The sequence below is a fragment of the Armigeres subalbatus genome, chromosome 2 (genome assembly GCF_024139115.2).
Source record: "Armigeres subalbatus isolate Guangzhou_Male chromosome 2, GZ_Asu_2, whole genome shotgun sequence".
NCBI classification, from domain to species: domain Eukaryota; kingdom Metazoa; phylum Arthropoda; class Insecta; order Diptera; family Culicidae; genus Armigeres; species Armigeres subalbatus.
In genome coordinates this window covers 254637827-254654989 of record NC_085140.1, presented here as the reverse complement: position 1 = coordinate 254654989, position 17163 = coordinate 254637827, and the positions used below count along the sequence as shown (strand labels likewise).

Sequence of the window (17163 nt, the reverse complement as noted above, 5' to 3'; positions counted from 1 at the left end):
ACTTACCCTCAACCAATTTACTCGCAACAGGTTGCATTCGACGCAGTATACTGCCCCATTGTTTCCTATTGAAAATTGGCCGATTTGGACTATGGGCTTAGAAGTTATGGCCAAAATATTTTTCCTCTTAAAAAAGCGCGTAAAAAAGTCTAGCTCACTTTTAATGCACTTACCCTAAACGGATTCCCTCACAGCAGGCTGCATTCAACGCAGTATCTTGCTCCATTGTTTCCTATTGAAAATTGGACGGATCGAACAATGGGCTTGGTAGTTATGGCCAAAATACTTTTTCTCATAAAAAAGCGCGTAAAAAAGTCTAGCTCATTTTTAATGCACTTACTCTAAACGGATTTCCTCACAACAGGCTGCATTCGACGCAGTATACTGCTCCATTGTTTCCTATTGAAGATTGGATGGATCGGACAATGGGCTTGGTAGTTATGGCCAAAATACTTTTTCTCAGAATAAAGCGCGTAAAAAAATCTAGATCACTTTTAATGCACTTACCCTGAACCGAGGCAACAGGTTGCATTAGACGCAGAATCTTGTCTCATTATTTCCTATTGAAAATTGGCCCGATCGGACGATGGGCTTAGAAGTTATGCCCAAAATACTATTTTTTTACCGCACGAGAAAGGCATCATCACCGCTAGGTGGATTAATCTGGGTTTTTTTTAATGACATCAGATCTCGACGTTTCATGCATTTTAAAGTCATTTGGCATCAAAAACAAAAATGCAATTTTCGACTTTCCCTTTGGGAAAATTTTCATGGGTAAAAATTTCATAACTTTGATGAATTTTAGGCACCCCTAAATCACGTCCGTTTGAGCTCAAGTTTTGCCATGGGTCATATTTTTGGGTAATGAAACTTGTGAGCAAAGTCGTTTTTTGAAATTCGAAAATGTCATTTTCATTGGCACCCTAAATGGCTACACGTCGCCAACCACGCAGTCTACGGAGGGTCCGCAAGTCATTCCACCTTGCCCGTTGCGCGCCTCGAACCATTTTCATCAAGTTACTGTCTGACATTCTAGCTACGTTCCCGGCCCACCGCAGTCGTTCGATTTTCGCGATGTGAACGAAGGATGGTTCTCCCAGAAGCTCATGCAACTCGTGGTTCATTCACCTCCTCCACTTACCGTCCGCCATCTGCACCACGCCATAGATGGTACGCAGCACTTTCCTTTCGAAAACTCCAAGTGCGCGTTGGTCCTCCACGAGCATCGTCCAGGTCTCGTGTCCGTAGAGGGCTACCGGTCTAATGAGCGTTATGTAGATTGTCAGTTTGATACGGCGGCAAACTTAATTCGATCGGAGCGTCTTGCGGAGTCGAAAGTACGTACGATTTCCAGCCACTATGCGTCTCCGAATTTCTCTGCTGGTATCATTTTCGGCAGTTACTAGTGAGCCCAAGTACACAAATTCTTCTACCACCTCGATTTCGTCACCACCGATACAAACTCGCGGAGGGTGGCTCACATTGTCTTCTCTTGAACCTCTTTCTATCATGTTCTTCGTCTTCGACATGTTGATGACTAGTCCGATCCGCTTAGCTTCCCTCTTCAGTCTAATGTAGGCTTCCTCCAGCTTCTCGAAGTTACGAGCCATAATATCTATGTCGTTGGCGAAGCCAAATAGCTGGACGGACTCATTGAAAATTGTACCACTCGTGTCAATCTCTGCTCTTCGTATTACCCCTTCCATCAATCGTCGCTTTGATCAACCGTGTCAGTTTATCCGGAAATCCGTGTTGGTGCATTAGCTGCCATAGCTGGTCCCGATCGATTGTATCATATGCGGCTTTGAAGTCGATGAATAGATGATGCGTGGGTACGTTGTATTCGCGGCATTTCTGCAGTACTTGGCGAATGGCGAACACCTGGTCCGTGGTGGAACGTTCGTCCACAAAACCCGCCTGGTACTGCCCCACGAACTCTCTTGCAATTGATGCTAGTCGACGACATACAATTTGGGAGAGTACCTTGTAGGCTGCGTTCAGCAATGTGATTGCGCGGTAGTAGCTACAATCCAGTTTATCGCCCTTTTGCACTACTGCGGCAAAACTTCCTTCTCCCAAATCTTGGTAATCACCCAGTGCAGCGTTCTAGCCAGTGCCTCACCACAGTGTTTAAATAGCTCTCCTGGTAGGTAGTCCACTCTTAAGGCTATGTTGTTTTTCAGCCGGCCGATCTCCTCCTGGATTTCCTGGAGATATGGAGCCGGAAGTTGCATGTCCTGCGCGCGTGTCTGCCATATCGGGATTCAGGTAGTGTGCCGCCACACCTTGAATCACCTCGCGCTTGTTTTTAAGAAGGTTCCCGTTTATGTCCTTACACATATCGGGATGTGGCACGTGGCCCTTACGTGAACGGTTCAACTTCTCATAGAACTTTCGTGCGTTATTAGCGCGGTACAGTTGCTCCGTCTCTTCACGGTCTCGATCTTCCTGCTGACGTTTTTTCCTCCGGAAAATCGAGTTTTGTCTGTTCCGCGCCCGTTTGAATCGTGCCTAGTTCGCCCTCGTTTGGTGTTGCAGCAATCTCGCCCATGCTGCATTCTTCTCCTCAACCAACTGCTCACATTCGCCATCTTACCAGTCGTTTCTCTGATCCGGGGGCGCCGTATCAAATGCAGCGGTTGCGGTGCTACCCATAGCGGATCGAATATCTTTCCAGCCATCTCCGTTTGGAATCCTACTTCCAGCAGCTGCGCGTAGTCTTGGGCTAGTCTACCATCTTGTAGCCGCCCAATAATGTTTAGCCGCTGCGGATGACTCCGACGCGTGTTGTACATCGTCGAGAGTTTTGAGCGCAGACATACTGCAATGAGGTAGTGGTCGGATTCAATATTCGCACTGCGGTAAGTCCGTACGTTCTTAATGTCGGAGAATAATTTACCATCGATTAGAACGTGGTTGATTTGGTTTTCCGTTACTTGATTAGGTGATTTCCATGTGGCCTAGTGGCATAGGCGTAACTAGAGTCTCGGTCTAGGGGGGGCCATGGCACCAGCTGGTGGGATGTAATTTTCAAAGGCGATTTAAAGCACTGTACGCATGGATTGCAATAGAAATTGTTTGACTAAGTTTATCGCTCATTCGTCCTAGAACTAACATAAAAAAAAACGCGAATAATACAATTGATTTCCAATGATCCTATGATTGCTTCAAAACGCTGTGTCTATGTCAACTTGTCTTCTCCATGTTACTAAAAGTGTGTAATCTAAGATTCAAGAATCTTCTTCGAATTATCTATAAATGAAATTCGATATGAGTATATTTCTGAAAGTTTTCAAGCATTTCCATGATTACTTAATGCATAAAGATCTCGATTTTTTTGAAACTTGAAATTTTTGAAACTCTTTAGATGTGGAATAAATTCCACGAAATTTTGTCATAATCAATATAAGTATTCGTGCAATTTCAAAATGTATGCTATGTGCTGAAATAGTTAAGTACCGATGAACACAAATTTGGAATCCTAAAGTATTTTTTATGAGCCATAAATTCCATGAGTCATAAAATTATGAGTCATAAATCAAATTCCAGAATAACATTGGGTTTTTGTAGTTACTGACGTTAGGAAGAGGTTTTATTATGGTTTTCTGAATAGGTGAGAGATTTCTCTGCAAAAATCAAAGAGACTTGAGAAGCAACCAAATCGATCTGAATTGTGCTGCAAAAGAAATGTTTTCTGATACGAACTGGTTTCTAAATCTATATTTTTTTTATCCTAAAAAACAAATTCTAACTAAAGCAGGCACAAAAGAGTTTTCCGATGATCCTTATGAAATCGCCAAAAAATTAAATGGAACAAGATATTTGAGGATTATAAAAATATTTCTTTAATGCAATCTCTGTTGTGAGTGCGAAGGTTGCCTAAGTTTTGTCCTAATACTTTCAATGGAATGCGAAGATTTTCGAAAGAATGGTCGTTCGAAATTTCATTGACCGGATTTGTGTACATGTGCTCATTTTGATGTAGTTGCTTCAGTCTTTTTTGAAGCGGATGGTAGTTCAATAGAACAGAAATATTTATATCTTAATACAATTATGTTTTTATGTTTCTGTGACCAGGATACTAGTCAAACAAATGCAGAACAAATTATTATTTTAAGCTAGCAACTGAATAAAAAGCGGTATTGATTTTAGCTTAAAAATCGAGAAAATGTTCCCGGGGGTCCAACTTAAATATTTCGATGCTTTGCTGAACAAATGGTCATAGATGTGATAACGCAACAAAAAATATGTTTATAGAATTCATAATCAAAATTAAGAAATATGTAGGAAATATGTAAATGAAATAAAAACTGACTGAGTTGGAATTACTTTTCAAAATTTTCTGGGGAGGGGGGGGTGGCACAAGTATGTCTGGAGGGGGCCAGGCCCCCCCCGGCCCCCCCTTATTTACGCCAATGCCTAGTGGATATTGTTGCGGAGGAAGAAAGTGCTACGGACTATCATTCCACAGAAGGGCTGCAAAGTTTATGCATCGTTTGCCATTGTTGTTCGATACGGTGTGTAGACTATCCGGTCGCCGATGACAATTTTGACGTCCCGCAGTGGGCATCCATCGTATGGCTGCTCCAGCTATGCATAGAACGCTTCTTTCTCGTCGTCGGGTCTCTTTTCGTGTGGGCAGTTGCGGGGATGTAATCAATAGTAGATTATCCTGTCGCAACCTGCGAAACCCAGCGACATTCAGTTTCATTTTTCAAGCTTCCAATCGTGATCCTTTATTCATCGCCTGTGTCTTTGCCGATATTATCAGGTCGTATTATCTCTTATTTCCTTCGCAATTTGTGGTTTTACAGGCGACTTATTAGGCCTGCGCAAACCTCCTGTCTCGTCGGAGGGCCGACGTGTCAAGTCTGTTTAGTGTTCCAACTAGAGATGGGCAAAACAGCTCATTGTAGTGAGCGGATCTGATCCGTTCAGATCATTGAAAAGAGTCAGCTCCTCAGCTGGATCAGCTCTTCAGTTCTTTAATGCTACATATATTAAAAAATGATTTTAAATATTATTATTATTATTATTTACATATATTATTTTAATTGTAATTATTGCTCAAAAATTTTAAACATTTATGTCATTCATTCATCATTTATCTATTGGCCTCACTTTGAAATTTTTAAAATGTTAAGCTATAGTGAGGTAATAATTTCTTTTGGAAAACCGACAATTTTAAGCTAATAACATTTATTACGCTTTTCCTGTCCGTCTAGTTCTGAAGTCTAGGAGTTTATTTAGAATCATTACATTTATTTCTATACAAAAGCGTAACTCAACATTATTTTCTATTCATAATTCTAAGTTACATTTTGTTGGTTACCTTGATAACGTTTCTCAAATCGTTAATTTGAATAATTCAGTCCCTATAGTCCCTATATATAGTTTCTGATATGTATATGAACCATATCACGTGTCATAAGAATTCTCTTCATACTGGGCGCAGTAAATCAATGCCTTGTTTGCGCGCGCTTCTAACCATGCGTAAGCGTAGTTGATTTTTTATAAAAGCAAGCGCAAGCGAGTGGTTCTCGAAATGCGAGAGAATCAAGAGAGTAAAACATACAGAGCACGGTGCTACAAACAAACAGAGTGCAATGTAGGGGTCTGTTCACAAATTACGTAACGCTTTTGGGGGGAGGGGGAGGTCCAACTTGCGTTATACTTTGTTACACTAAAAGGTAGGGGAGGGGATGGGTACTACCAAATGTTACGCATAACGTGAATAAAATTGTTTTTTTTTTAAATCACTGATTGGAGTATGACTGAAATTTGTATTTTTTTGAATTCGGAAAGACAGCCAGTTTTGTATGAAAAATTGTTGCTAGATTTCGAGGCATTTTTGTCTCACGTAATTTATGATTAGATGTAACAAACCATATCGTTTGAGTTCAGTGCGTGTTGGCTCTTGTTTCGGACGGCAGAACGATCGTGCGATTCGCCGAAATTTTGTGTTTTGCATTGCGCGGCCGGTAATAAAGTTAACCAGTTCAGTGCGTGTTGGCTCTTGTTTTGGACGGCAGAACGATCGTGCGATTTGCCGAAATTTTGTGTTTTGCATTGCGCGGCCGGTAATAAAGTTAATTAGTTCAGTGCGTGTTGGCTCTTGTTTCGGACAGCAGAATGATCGCGCGATTTGCCGAAATATTGTGTTCTGCATTGCGCGGCCGAGTTTTTATGAGTTTTTGGTTCTGATTTTAATGTTCGGTAAATAAGTGTGCGGTTGAACGTGTTTTGTATATAATGCGAAACATTTGTAAATTTCAGGTTACTTTGTCCTCCTTTGGACTGTTCGTAAGTAAATTGATGAATATATTTTAATACTTTTTTTCAGCATATACTGTTATTGACAAACGCTCTATATTGTCGAATAGAGCTCCCTATTATTCACCTTACCCACTAACACAAATTTTCCTTCCCGAGACATCTATGAAGGTAGTATGGGTTCCCTGCATCTTCTCTAGTAGATGTTGAACTAACATTCCTTCCCTTCCTTCCGTGATTGTAAGGACGTGGCCAGGTATACAACTGCTACTGTAAAGGAAAAGGTACTAATCCCAAGTACCAATTTGCGACAATATACAGTAGATTGCTCAATTGAGCATTGTATAGCCACCCACGATTTGTACAATCACTTATGCTATGCTATGCTATGCTAGATGTAACAAACCATATCGTTTCGTTATCGTATATTAGTCATTATCAAAATCAAGCACATAGCGGGACTGATATGCGTTGAAACACCAAGCAAATATTGTATTTCTAGACAGTACAGTTCCGCTAAACTATTTAAATGGCCATGGTCGCAAATTCTATTTTCGTTTCTACAAGCTGCATTCTTGATATTCTTGGTTTTTTATCTTGTGCTGTTCCTATTCTAAAAGTGTTAAAAAATACCAAAATCCGCATGCTTCAGAGACGGAAAAAAATCTGCCTTCAAAATTTTCACAGTTACGCGTTATATTCGGGGAGGGCTTACCAAAAATGTTACTTTTTGTTACGAGGGGGAGGGAAGAGGTCAAAAACTCGGATATTTGCGTTACGTAATTTGTGAACAGACCCTAGCAGTATGCTAGCGGGAAAACCCGTCGCAAGCAAAAGATCCGCTCCGTGCAAGACACAGCTCCCAGTTCGGTTCGTTTGAACCACACGGATCGCTAGAATAGACTTATGCAGGAGTTCATCGAATTCACTCACCTGATGGATTTTGACGATTGAGCGGGTCGTTTTCTCGAACAAAAGTTCATTTTGCGTTCATTATGCGACCCGCTCAAACGTCATAATTTCTTAGGAGAGTTCATTTTGCGTTAGTCTATCGGTCGCGTCGCGACTGATCCGAATCGCTTCCGACCGATCCGTGTCGCACGGATCTGGGCTAGTACTGCTCTCGCTTCCATGTCACAGCAATTTCGAGCTGGACTGAGAGTTGTTCGGATCTTCGGATCTTTTGCCTGGTACGGTTCGTTCGCTACCGCACTATACTAGGTATCTTTTGTGTGTCCGGTCGTAGCGCCGAGTATGTAATAGACGGCAAGCTAGTTGGATTATTTTTGCTTGTGTGTTTCTTATTCCTTCCTGCAGCAGAAATGATTTCTGTTGGTTGGCTTGATGGTGCAAATAGTAAACGATCAGCACGTGCGCGGTACTGGACTGGAATGCTCATACAAGCTCGCTTGTGTTGTGTACCGCGAGCGTGGTATTTTCGTTTGTAGCGCGCGTACTCGAGTGCGTACGCTCGATGGAGTTTCTCTAGGCGCGTGTTTGACAATGATTTCATCAATTTAAAGTGAGCTGCTGAGCTGAGGTTCTTTAAAAAAGATCCATGGTTCATCAGCTCAATGTAAGGAAGCGAATCTTTCGAACAGCTCCTGAGCGGAGCGCCCATCTCTAGTTCCAACTAACACCAGGACTTGAGCTTGTGCGCTTTGACCAGCACACGGTCGCTTTGATGGAGCCTGCTTGCAGATACATGCAGCTTTTTATAGAAGTTTTACAGAGTCCACTGTCAAATCCCACCACATCCTTGGCATGCATCACAACTCGCAGTTGTCCTGAGGAGGGTTCGTCGAGGCCCTTGGACATAGTCCCTGCTGTCCCCAAAGCCTGGAGAAGTTTAGATTTTATCCGGCAAAGTTAGTATTTTACTGGAGTGTTGTATGGTTGATTATATTACTTTTCTAGTGTAAAATAAACGAAATTTGCTTAACCTACACTTTAGAGAAATGCGTATAGCTTCGCCGAGTGAACTATAATCTTCTCGCGGTTATGAGCATAACATTACGTATCACAGTTCTGTATCGTAAATAGTGCCAACTAGCTTCAGAGCATCAGGGCATCAAATACAACGGAATAAAAGAGCGGCCCATCAAAAAATTTAAATACCAATTTGATTTGTTTTGATTTGTTAAATTCCATACATAACAAAATTGCATTAACCCTTTCCTTCCCATGGTTGCTGTAGAGCTCCATCAAATTTTGCACCTTCCAACTTTCGTTGAATTGTTTCAACAACAAAAAGCAATATTTAGCACAGCTTTATGGTTTCATTAGACTGCGTATACAACCAATGTTGTGTAAAAATAGTGAAACCAACAGTAAAACTATTGAAAACAATCGAGTAACTATTGATTTACAATAAAAAAAACTTTTTTTCCGTTTTCGTTTCTATTTTCATTTTCATTTTCTAATTCCTTCCTATTGAAATCTTTGAAAAAAAGTCGTGGGAAGGAAAGGATTGAAAAACATCCCATTATTGCGATTAGTTTGCTGCCCCATACAAGTTGTAAACAAACTCGACAGGAATGTAATTAGGTCCTGAAAAATAATGTGATTTTACGCATGTACAATTTTAAACGTGATTTTTTTTTCTGTGTATATACTGTTTAAACGACTTTCCAACTTCCGGATTGTTTTCGCATCAATGAATAAATAATGGAATTATAAATCCAGGCTACAGTGTTACATGTTATTGAGATATTAGAATATCATTTCTAAAGCTGGTGATTTGAAAACCATGTATGTAGTATCTTTATGATTTATGAACAATTTCCACCAGTAAAACATTTTATTTTATGCGGGTTTTGTTGCAGCAAAACTCATCACAAATTAATGCAATTCCTATCGATTTCTAAGTGACCTTTCCATTACAGATCCAACCCCCAAGGAGTAGAGAATATGTAATTATCACACTATAAATTTTCTACTGTCAACTGCCATGACCGTGATGTGCAGCACGGCACAAGCTTAGGGTATTGGTCCTCGCCGTATTAGATACTGGTGTTACCGGATGTAGAAAACCACTCCCGAATGAAATTAGGCGAATCAACCCTACAGCTTGGAACATGGTAACGTGCAGCCAATGCAAAACCAAAAACATGCTAAAATGTCTCTCGGTCATCAATAAATCAACCACCTGTGCCTGGTACCGTGCTTTCACCATGCACTTCCACGGAATGCATCCGCTTTCTCGTTATCTGCTAGCCATTACACGTGTTTGACCAGAGTCCTTCTATTTTTTCCCCTGTTTCGTTCCAGTGGCAAACTAACACACAGGTCGGGATATGCTACCTAATGTATCGGTTAATCGTGGCCATACTGTTACTGGCAGTATTGGCCTGCTCGGCGCTGGACATTGGCCGATCGGAACCGATGCTGGAGCATCACTACGCCAAATGGTGGATCTACCTGACGCACTGGGCACTGATAGCGTGCGCCCTGCAGGCCTGGCTGGCTGCAATTATCGTTACCAAAGGACTGATGATTGACCGGAACGAGTTCGGTAAATGTCTTCCTCTTGGTGACCTTTGACGGCACAGCGTATGTAGGTATGACTGTTGCCCATGGGCTCCCACCCAGCAGCTCACAAATGGGATATGCAATCATATTTATATACGTTGGATAGCTTCGAGACCGGATGGGATGGGGGACAGGAAATTGATGGCCTACAAATGTTGTTATCTACACCGCACAATATCTTTGTTTTCTCGTTTTCCAGAATGGAATATTCATGTTGCCCGGGAGAGTCGACTGCATGCCGTCTATTGGGTTGTCTACACGATTGCCACAGTTTACTCGTTCATCGTCACGATAGTCTATTGGACGTTTGTTTACGACCCGGGTAAGTTCTGTACTGCCGCATGTTGGAATAAGTGACAGCGTTTCGAAATCGAGAACATGGCACTGTGCGCATGGGGTTTATATATCCAATTAAATTTTACAGCAAACCAGTGTGACAAAGCACAATCACTTCGGATTAGGAACAATAAATAACAGCCCAGCTCTGGTAGACACGAATAAACCCAGATTAGTATATCGTATGCGTAAATACAGGTTAATGACGTTTACGTCCTTATATGTATAACAATCAGGACATAGTGCGATGATCTTTAAGGCTATGTTTAAAGACAAATACAAAACAAAACCACGACACGACCCTTTTGACCGTTCACACTTTTCTTACCTAATGCAGCGTACACACCAGTCAAGCAGTTTGACAAACATTGACTCCGCCCCCAAGAAAACGCTTTGGGTGCTGCTTTGTTTGAGCCTGTTTGAACGTGTGTGAAGTTGTTCGAACAACCATTTGACAGTTGGCGGCTCGATTGGAAAAAAATTGAAACGGTTTGATTTTGGTTTGAGTTGTCGGGGGCGGAGTCAAGGTTCGCCTAACATGTTTGAGCATTTGTAGTGAAGTTGCACTAGGGTGGTCTAACCGGTAGTACCGAAACCGGTAATACCGGTATTACCGGCCAATTTTGGGTACCGAAAATACCGGTATTAGAGACGGAAAATACCGGTATTTTCGGTATTGAAAATTTTGTTGTCAGTATAAAAAATCTGACTTTTTCTTCAATGAACATTGTTGAATTTTCCCGCAATGTATGAAATTTTGAAAACGGTACGAGAAGTAGTAGTTCTTTTCCGTAAATCACCTAATCACCTAAAAACGGTTTTCTGCAAAAATATGTCCGTCCTGAATTCGGAAAAGAATTTGATAAGAAAATAATTTTGAGCTTTTTAGTGGAATGTCTTCACTTGTCATAAGACGAGTTAATACAATCCCATTGAATTCCACCACTTAATTGTATCTTGACAGATACGTATTTCGACCTCAACAGTAAGGCCGTCTTCAGTGTCTAGTACTTGACTCGACTTAAAGAATTTGAATTAGTGGCTGATGCCAAGGCTCGCTGAAATAATTCAAGCCCTCGGACATATTCAAGCTGTTGTAGAACTACTGCTCTGTGAGTTCTGCACTCTATATGAAGCCGACATGGGGTTCCAATTTACGTTGCAACTATTTTCAAATCAAGCCACAGATATTTCCGCCACTATTTCGATGTTTTAAATCCAAGAGATGAATCCAAGAGAGACGATCCAAATATACCGATCTTTTAGCTTTTCTTCCGTGAAGCAATTAATCAGAAACGATTTTGGCATTTTCTTCCAGGCATCCAGAGCTACTTTGATTAAGCATGCGTATGGGATCTTGAAGCGTCTAATCATTCCTGATGCGATTGTTGAAACTGAGACAACGACCATACCTGACGATCGGTATGAAGAAGATGCCTCTATGAATATTTTTCTGGTTTTTCGGTTAAAGAACAACTTGTGAAGAGACTGTAGCAAAGCAAAACCCTTGCGTTGCTGGTGGCAAATACGTTGACGCCGGGATCCTTGCATACAATCCGTAAGCAATTCTCCTATTATGAATCGGAAAGGATTACGGGCAATTATGAGAGAGGGCATTCTCAGTAGTTGGCAACATTGCTAACAAAATCCAATGCGGATTGGGAGATGAGTCGCTCAGTATGTAATGTCTGAAATTAAATTAATGTTATTTATTATTAAGATTTCTAATACTTTTTTGCCAAGGCAGGCACTTAATGATAGGTATAAGAAAAAACTTATACATCGCATTGGTCACATACATCCCGAAACTTATACTTTTCATTAACTTATGAATGATATTAGCTTTTTGATATGGGATCATTCATTAGGTGGCATAATGAAGAGTATAAGTATTTTCAAATGGTTTTTTCCATAACATATAAGGTTATTTTTTTACGTGTACTTAAGGTGGTTATACAACAAAGCCACAAATCGGCCATCTTGGAAACCACGTGTTTTTTCTAGTGATTTTTCAAGAGCACGAATTGAGAGAACAACAACGCCCATGGGGATCACAACATCTGTAGATCGTTTGATTACTCATGCTAAGCAATCGACTTTAATTTCAGCATTGTACAAAAAATATTACGCTGGTTTTGAACTTTTGATAACAGGAGTAGAAAACCGTGTGGTGAGTTTGAAATTCACCACATGGCTTGATTGTATAATCACCTTAAGTTTCGCTTTGCTCAGGTTAACGAGCAATGATTTTAACATTTGAAGTTTGTCAACAAATATTGTTTTTCATCCAGAAGTCCAAATCAAAAGTTTTTCTTTTACTACCTGAAATTTTCACTAAAACCGGTATTTTACCGGTATTATCGGTATTGGATCCATCAAATACCGAAAACCGGTATTTGAGAAAAATGGCCAATACCGACCACCCTAAGTTGCACAAACCCTCGTGTATTTTTTGATGGTGCTCAAGTTGGCGCCTCAGTCGTTCGTGTGTGATGTTGTTGGTCGAATAAATTGATTGTTCGTGCCGCTGCTGTTGGTAAAACTTGATGGATGTTTGAATAAACGAGAGGTGGAGTTAATGTTGGTCAAACTGCTTGACCATGTGTACGTTCCATAAAGGGCACCCACACACGCTCCGACATGTTGTACAACTTTGACTCCGCCCCAGCAAATTTGGTTCGGTCGGAGGAATGTCGGACCGTCTGTGGGCAAGTTGTACGACTGTTGGACAGACGGTTTCAAAGTTGTATATTCGTCGGATGAAACCAAAACCGTTTGATTTTGCTCAGACTTCGGGTGGGCGAAGTCAAATGTTGTACAACCAAGTTGCATTGTGTGTAGTGTTGTTGTACAACACTGTAGATTTCCTTTCTTCTAGTCTCCGACACACTCGGATCATTGTGCCCACCGGGTTTAAGATCCGGAATATCCATAAAATGGTCAATTGGTAGATATCACCGTAGAGCGCCGGGATTTTTTCAAATCCCATTGTTGTCAAGCCCTGAGTATGGAATTGATTTTTTGACCACACACAGACCATGGTGCCACCTGGTGGTCCCCTGGAAGATCCGAAACATCCGTAAAAAGGTCAATTCAAAAATTGCATCGTAGAGCGGCTCTAGAATCATTTATTGTCAAACCTTAAGTACGGAATTGATGTTGTGACCACAAACGGACCATTTTGGCTACCTTTCCTGGAAGGTCCGGAATATCCGTAAGAATAGTCTTTATAAATGTAAAAATGAACAAATCGTGGAACGCCAGGATTTTTTAGAATCATATCTCGTCGAACCCTGAGTGTGGAATTGATGTTGTGATACATACACGGACCATTGTTGACTACAGGAAAATCCGGAAAATGCATAAAAATGGTCAATTCATTAATTTTATCATGAAGCGCCGAATTTTTTTTAGAACCATTTGTTGTCGAACCACGGACCATTGTAGGTGGACCCATGGAAGATCTGGAACATTCGCAAAAGTGGTCGATTCGTAAATTTCTTTTTATTGATTCCTCAAGAGCTGTTAAGGAGGAACCGCAATGGAGTGCAACAACGGAACGACAACGACAAGCGGTTTGTCGACAGTTTATAGGGAAAATGCAGTTAATATGCGCCCCCTAAGCTAATCACTTAATTTAATGGTGATTTCCTCCGAAAACATGTATTTTCGAAGTGTTTATCAATAATCCAACATATCAGTCATTATATGGTCAAAAAAAATACATGTAAAGCCAGCAATATTGCAACAAAACAATTTTATTCCAAAATTGAGAATTTTAATCCAAAATGAACGATGCTGGGCAATATGCCCAAAAATGATAATCAAAATATTCCAATATTGTTCACCAAAATTTTCAAACTCTGCACAAGAATTGTGTCAACTCTATCCTTTAAGTTAGTTAATGTCTCAGACTGAGAAGATAGTTTTTGTGTCTAAATAAAAAACATTGAGGACGTAAACACCGAAATTACGTTGGAATGAGTCAAAATAATATTTGATTTTTTTAAATTTTTCAGATCAGTTTTTGACTGACACTTTTTATTTGATGGCATACGAATGTTTTTTGGCTTCAGCTGCTTACGATATTGATGCAAAATTTGGGTTATAAACCAAGAAAATATGGTGGCGCATTTTATACATATCTCCCCAACTAAAAAAATCCGCATCATTGCCGCTTTTGCAAAACACAATGCATGCGGATTTGCCGGACAGGTTTCATTTGACGTTAGAAGGTTTAAAGGAGATTTAAATTATTTCTAGAGACGATTTAATTTAATTTCAATAATATTAAAATAAACGTTTAATTAAATACTATTTGATGGATTGACAACTTTAAATATATCCGAACAGTAGGGATAATGTAAGTTGACGTCCAGAAATTCCCGATAAAAAAACATAAAAAAGAGTCCTCCGGCAATACCTCCAGAAATTCTTTAGGAAGTTTCTACAGATTCCTTAGGAAGTTCCTCCGGAAGCTGCTCTGAAACTTTCTCTAGAACATCTTCCTATCATTCCTCTGCAGGTTTCTCCAGGAACTTCTCCAGAATTTCCTCCTGGATTCCTACAGAAAGTCCTCCTAAAAATCCACCGGAAGTTCCTCCAGAAATTTGGGGTGCCTTCAAAAATTCATTCGAAAGTTCCTCCAAGAATTCCTCCGCAAGTTCCTCCAGGAATTCCTCCGGAAGCTCCTTCAGAAATTCCTCCGGAAGCTCCTCCAGAAAGTTTCTCCAAGAATTCCTCCGGAAGTTCCTCCAGGAATTCCTCCGGAAGTTCCTCCAGGAATTCCTTCGGAAGTTCCTCCAAGAACTCATCCGGAAGTTCCTCCAGGAATTCGTAGAGGAAATTTAGAAGGAAATCATGGAGAAACTCCCGGAATTATTCCTGGAGGAACTTTCGGAGGAATTTCCGAAGGAATTCCTGGAGGAACTTCCGAAAAAAATCCTGAAGGACAATAAATGATTCTAAAAAAAATCCGCCATTCTACGATGAAATTTTCGAATTGACCATTTTTACCGATTTTCCGGATCTTCCAGGGGACACCCCGGTGGCCACAATGGTCCATCCGTCTATGTCGTCGATGGTCGAAAACTCCGTTGGGAAGCAACAGAACCATGCATCAGCGCAAGCACAAAGTTACTAGGGAAATGACGTTTGCTGATATTATTGTTCGTTGTTGTTTTGGTTGGAACAACTGTTCGTCAGACGGTCGTAGAGACTAAATTGGTCGGACTAACTTGGGGGCGGAGTCAAAGTTGTACAACTTGTCGGAGCGTGTGTGGGGCCCCTAACACACGGATGAAAAGATATGAAGAAGAGATGAATGAAGAATGACAAAAAGAGTACCGCAACAAATATTTGAACATTCCTAAAAGTCTCAATACCTCAGTTAGTTGGGCGAATGTATTTGTTATCAGGATGAATGTAAAATTATATTCCCCATTAACTTGATCTCCGAGCACCGATATTGAATCTTACTGTTATTAAAACGAATGTTGAAGCTCTTTCCAAAACTTTTCATCAAGTCCTATCATGTTCCTCATTATCTATACCAGCAATTGTAAGCTCATCGAAGTAGACTTCAACCTCAACTATATTTCCAAAGATCTGCATCATTTCTTGAACATTTCAGCGCATAGCTCATACCGAACGGCGTACCCAGACCGTTGTTTTCGTCGGACAAAACCTCTAGTACTCTTGTATGGGTATACGTTCTAGAGATTGGGTGTCCTCGGCACACCATCTCGAATAAGATTCATTATTTTCGTTATTTTCTTGAAAACAGCGATAAAATGTAGCCATTTCGATATGCTACCAACGTCAGGGCTGGTAGCGAGCGGTGCCGTTCAAAATAATGACTTTAGTGACCAAAGCTGACGAAAAAAGGGACCAAAAAGTGACTTTCAGTTGCCGAAAAAGTGACCAAACAGTGACTTTCAGTTTCAGTTGCAAGTTCGATTAGACAAAACCAAGCGTTTTTGGGATGAAGGAGAATTTGTTTTTTCGTAATTTGTGGCGGAAAACGTCTTTCAATCACCACTCTTTTCTTTTAGAGCGAACTCAGAAGAGAAACGAAAATCGTACACGCTAACTTTTATCTACTCAAAGACTAAGTAAAATAGTATTGTCCTCTCTTTTAATCCCACGAAAATTTTACTCAATATTAGTCAAAAGCAGGACTACTAAAAACTATGAGTAGTCTTGCGAGCAAAACAAATTTTTACGCCACTGGAAGTGAGCGAAACGTGAAACATGATTTCTCGACGAAAATCTGCGTGAATGAGCATTCTCTTCTCCTGAGAATGAGTGAAAATTACGATCACTGAGAATTCATGAATGATTTTTGCTGTGGAATTCGACAGCGCATGCAATCTCCAAAATTGGGGAGAGTTGATCTCCTTTCTATGATATCTACTGAATATTGAGGCAACAACTTAAAATCCAAATGTCCTGAAATTGTGGTGGAATGTTGGCATTTTTATCAGTGAAGATCATTCAGTATATGTATGGCTTTGTGCTGTGAAAAAATGGTAGCATTTGGTCATTATTGGGAAATTTTGCGTGGCCACTAAAACATCTTTAGGAGAGACAAAACACAGTAAATAATAGAGTAAATAATAGAGTAAATAAGGTTGTCAAATAACTCGCCACATAACGATCATTTGTGTAGAGGATCTATTATAAAGATACGCTATAACAATACTACTCTAGTTCTCGGTAAAACAAGGGAGAATCAAGTCTCCCACCCGAGCAGCACACATGTTACACAAAAGTTTATGTTACCCATATGCAACCGAATTTAGTCACATTTGAGTCGCCGCAACCAAATAGATTTGAATTATGCTGCTATGACAAGGGATCAGGTCTCCCAAGGAATCAAGTATCCCCACATTCCCCTACTGTATAAAATCGAAGCCGGCAGGTCTCCTGCTTGTATCACTGCTTGTATAGTTGAAAATAGTGACTTTTAGCGAGAAAAAGTGACTTTAGTGACTTGAGATCGAAAAAAGAGACTTTTTAGTG

At 40.5% G+C, this 17163-nt stretch overlaps 1 protein-coding gene across 5 annotated transcripts in view; it reads left to right on the top strand.

Moving 5' to 3' along the window:
- Positions 1-17163, top strand: part of LOC134212094 (protein rolling stone) — a 187835-nt gene that overhangs the window by 149131 nt on the left and 21541 nt on the right. For all 5 annotated transcript variants that reach the window (XM_062689625.1, XM_062689623.1, XM_062689624.1 and 2 more), the window contains 2 exons: positions 9544-9787; positions 10004-10126. In XM_062689625.1, coding sequence (XP_062545609.1) covers positions 9544-9787; positions 10004-10126 — 367 coding nt within the window. The remainder of the gene's footprint in view (positions 1-9543; positions 9788-10003; positions 10127-17163) is intronic.